Raw genomic sequence first — 4,659 nt, forward strand, 5'->3', positions numbered from 1 at the left:
GGAGTTTACTCAAACCCATGTCCATTGAGTCAGTGATGCCATCCAACTGTCTCATCCCCTGTCGCCCCCTTCTCCTGCCCTCAAACTTTCCCAGCATCAGGGTTTTTTCCAGTGAGTTGGCTGTTCTCATCAGGTGGCCAGTTTTGGAGCTTCAGCTTCAGTCTTCCAATGAATATTCAGGTTGATTTCCTTTAGGATTGACTGTGTTCATCACCATAAGCTCCTTATTCAAGGCTAATTTTGTATTATGTTAAATCACTTGGTTTTGTTCTCACGACTTCCTGATTGCTTTGGCATAATTGCGAGGAGGTGGAACTTCTAGGCAAGTGCACACGCATCCCCAAGTAGGAGCAAATCCACTCTTGACACAGGAAGAGCGCCGAGGTTTTAATGAAGGGGTTAAATCCAGTCCTGAAGCACTTTTGTGGGCACTGATTGCTCAGGCTCGTGCGTCACCACTTGAATGTGAGGGGAGACGGGGTACAGGCTTTAGATAGGCATATATAAAAAAAAACAAAAAAACAAAAAAACACAGCTGCAGGTTGAGCTGAAAATATCCCCCTCAGTCTGCAGAGAAGAGACTCAAGTCCACAAAGCACTGGTTTCAGGGGCTGCCAAGCAGGATGAGCAGCTCCAGAGCTGGAGAGAAGTACCAGCCAGCCTGCAAGATGCTGCCCCTCTGCTTGCTGCTGCCGCTGCTGCTGCTGCCCTCTGGGGCCACCACTGCCCTCTCCCCAGAGGGTGGCCTCGCCGGCCACGAGAGCGGGGTGAGTAGTCTGACTTGGCTGCGTGCTCACCCTCTTATGAGCTGTCCCTTCCCTTGGCACATCTGGCCACCCCGTGGATCCCCTTCTTCTCTGTGGCTGAGTGTGTGTGCAGGGCTGGACTTTGCTGGGTGCCCCTCAGCTGCCCTGTGCTGTGATGTCCACATGGACCATTAACTCACCATCATCTTCAGTCATTAGGAAACTTGTTAGAAAACGCTGACACTAAGGGGAGCTTCTTCAAGCTAGCGATCTCCATCTGCCAGTCTTTGAAATACAAAGCCATCACACTGGTCTATTGCAGTGCAATTGGTCTACTGCTGCTGCCACTGCGGTATTAGTCACACTTACTTGTAGAATCTTAATTTATACATACAGTGCAGGTTCTCACTGGCTTAGATTAATTGACATCATTACATTTTCCATTGTGAGAAGTTGTAACTTTATGAGGTGATTTACTTCTCTTTTTCATTTTGAAAAACTTCCAAGAAAGAGTACATAAAGTTGACCATTAAAAATGGATTTTTCTCTGAAATTAGCAGCTGAGTTCCAGAAAAGCCATTCATCATCAGATTACTCCTTAAAGCTTTCTAAGGAGTCTGAAAGGCCAGAATATAATGTCTCAATCTGATCTGTCTTAAAAAGCAATTTGTGGACAGCCAGGAGTAAGACCAGAGATGGAGAGATGGGATATCAAGCAAAAGGAGCCTCATCTAACTTGGGGGGCTTCTTATCTGCCAGTCACTTGTCAGGGAAAAGGAGACATCTCCCAACCTCTTATAATTAAAAAGATTAGGGGCAAAACAAATAGATTTTTTTCCTTGAATATATTCAAGTTTTTCTTTTCTCTAATTAGAGCAATTCTCTTGAGGTGTTCTCTTAACTTTGCATGCATGCTAAGTCATTTCAGTCGTGTCCCTTAACTTTCTCATCCTTTAAATGGAAATATGGCTTGTTCTGGAGCATCATTTTTTTTTTTTAAAGGAAAGAATTATATATCTTAATGCTGGCTGAATCAGATGATTGATTTATCTTTCCTTTGTCCTCTGCTTCTTTTCCTCAAAAGCACATGCAGGAAGTGGCAGAAATAAAGACAAACAGCCTGTTGACTTTCCTTGCGTGGTGGTACGAGTGGGCCTCCCAGGCCAGGGCAGTGCCCTTTGTAGGAGGGGAAGCCAGGGAGGTGTCCAAACGGCAGGAAGGCGCACCCCTCCATCAGTCCACGCACCAAGATAAAACGCCCTGCAAGAATTTCTTCTGGAAGACCTTCTCCTCCTGCAAGTAAAACTCCATCCATAACTACTCGTGCAAAGAAGTGTAACAGTGGATCTGAATAAAATGTATTAATAAGCAGCTGTGATATTTCTTCTTTGTGCGGTTGTCTTCTCTTTCTCATGTAATTTGAAAAGTAGTTTTTATGTAAACTTTAAAAACGCTGACTACTAGATGTCTTTAGTAATTTGGAACCCAAAGAGAGTATTTTATTTTTATTTTTTTACTGAAGTAGAGTTGACTTACAATGTTGTGCCAATCTCTGCTGTATAGCAAAGTGACTCTGGTATATATACATACATATATATATATATATGTATATACATTTTAAAAATATTATTTTCCATTATGACTTATCCCAGGAAACTGGATATAGTTCCCTGTACTATGGAGGAGAACCTTGTTTATTCATTCTAAATGTAATGGTTTGCATCTACCAACCCCGAACTCCCAGTCCATCTCCCTCTCTCCCCCATCCCCTTGGCAACCTCAGGTCTGATCAAAGAAGAGAGTTTTTGATAAAGATTTTTGTGGTTTTTGCCATTATTGTCAATGCAGCTATGGGGCTTTCCTTCCACATTCATTGTGCTTAGAAGTTGTTCTGTCCTCGTCTTCCTTGCTTTGATTTATAATAGGTAAAAGCTACATATTTAAGTGTTCAGAATAACATTTCAGTTTACTTTGATATAAACTGTCTAATGTAAAAAATATTTCCCCCATATTAAAAGCAATTTTTAAACACTGTTCTCAAAGAGCAAAATGATTATTCCTATTTTGGCTAAAATTAATTTAAAAACAAATATGCTATAATTAAACAGACATCATGATGATATGCTTATAAAGTTCCATTTGAACCTGCTGTTGTAAAATACCCATACTAATTATAATCAGTAAGTTAATATTGCTGTTACAATTCTTATGGATGAGAGCTTCAGGTTTATTTCAAACCAAATAGAGTGAGCGGTGCTACTTCCCAGCCTGTAGCTTGATTGCCTTAACTTCTAATACAATGACCTCCAGGAAATTCCCTGGTGGTCCAATGATTAGGACTCTGCCCTTTTACTGCCGAGGGTCTGGGTTCAATCCTTGATCGGGGAAGCAAGATCCTACAAGCCAGGCCTCAAGGTCAAAGAAAACAGAAAAAAAACAAACTCTGGGACCTACAGAGTTGCAGGATCTGGACTTGGTCTGAGACAGAGGCATATGTATTGAAATCTATTATGTATATAAATGTTTTATTTTCCCATTCCTCAATAATTTCCCACAGAAGTAAGTGGATGATGGTGAAAGGAGGGGGAGATTCCTTTCTCGTTTCTCTTTCTGTGATATAACACAGAGAAACAGTCGAGCCTCACATGGGCCAGGATCTGGGTCTGCTCAGATGGAGGTAGGAGTAAACACATGCTCAGGTTCAAACCCTAATCAAATTTTAATCCTCCCCATTAGCCCCGGAATCCTTCCTTGATTACACACCTTGTTTATGGCTCTTGAATCCTAGATGCTAAAGAAAACTTCCAGCACGTGGTTTTTTTAGATGTTAAACTTTAAAGCTTAGAGATTCCTACCAGGAGTTAGGGAAAGTTTCTGATGGTCAGGATTAGTATCAGGAAAACTGGCAAAGGCTGGCTGGAAGGCATTGCAAGGATGTTTTCTTCTCTGGACACCAGGGGAACAGACTCACAAAGTATGACTGCTGACCGTTCCTTTCCATCTTCCACAGAGCTGAGCTCATATTCGTAATTACTAGCGGAGTGAAGTATAATGTGATGGAAGAGTCTTAATAGCATCCTCATTTTCAAACACAGCGGCTTTCAGGGACCTGTAAGTGAGTCAGCGCACTGGTGGAAGATGCCTGCCTGAAGGCCAGCTGACCTTCAGGATTTAAGGTTCTTCTAGAAGAAAAGCATGCTCACTGTCTTTCAGTTTTGCTTAGAGCCATACGTATACATTCCTTAGGATTGGGGATTTTAACTTTTTAAAAAAATAAACGTTACCTTTGGCTGCACTGGGTCCTTGTTGCTGTGTGTGAGCTTACGTTAGTTGTGGCGAGTGAGAGCTACTCTTCATTGTGGTGTCAGGCTTCTCACTGCAGTGGTGTCAGCAAGACAGCACTGGTGCCCGGGCTCTAGGGTGGGTGGGCACAGGAGTTGTGGTGCATGGGCTTAGTTGCCCCATGGCATGTGGGGGGTCTTCCCAGACCAGGGGTCGAACCTGTGTCCCCTGTACTGGCAGGAGGATTCTTAACCACTGGAGCACTGGCAAAGTCCAGAGATTTTAACTTTTAACTAAGTAATATCTGAAGGAATTGAGGCTACATTAATGGCACCTCCAGGAAATCCATCAAGTTTAAGCCCACCTTAGTTCAGGGGCCTTAGAAAAATGTAAACTGGCATCAACTGCATGTTAGACTAGATTAACATGCTCATCATTAGTAAACTAGGGTAATTTCCTACCATCAGGTTTTTGGTTGACTCTAGTCCTACCTGGTTTAATTCCTGGGTTGGAAAGATCCGCTGGAGAAGGGATAGCCTACCCACTCCAGTATTTTTGGGCTTCCCTTGTGGCTCAGCTGGTAAAGAATCTGCCTGCAATACGGGAGCCCTGGGTTCGATCCCTGGGTTGG

At 42.9% G+C, this 4,659-nt stretch overlaps 1 protein-coding gene across 1 annotated transcript; it reads left to right on the plus strand.

Annotated features, from left to right (window-relative positions):
• The first annotated feature begins 508 nt into the window (after positions 1–508).
• Positions 509–2,117, plus strand: LOC102412584 (cortistatin). The gene is made up of 2 exons (XM_006076720.4): positions 509–767; positions 1,831–2,117. Exons 1-2 carry the CDS (start codon positions 624–626, stop codon positions 2,047–2,049), a joined length of 363 nt encoding a protein of 120 aa, XP_006076782.1. The 5' UTR covers positions 509–623; the 3' UTR covers positions 2,050–2,117.
• The last annotated feature ends 2,542 nt before the right edge of the window (positions 2,118–4,659 follow it).

Source organism: Bubalus bubalis, chromosome 5 (genome assembly GCF_019923935.1).
Source record: "Bubalus bubalis isolate 160015118507 breed Murrah chromosome 5, NDDB_SH_1, whole genome shotgun sequence".
NCBI classification, from domain to species: domain Eukaryota; kingdom Metazoa; phylum Chordata; class Mammalia; order Artiodactyla; family Bovidae; genus Bubalus; species Bubalus bubalis.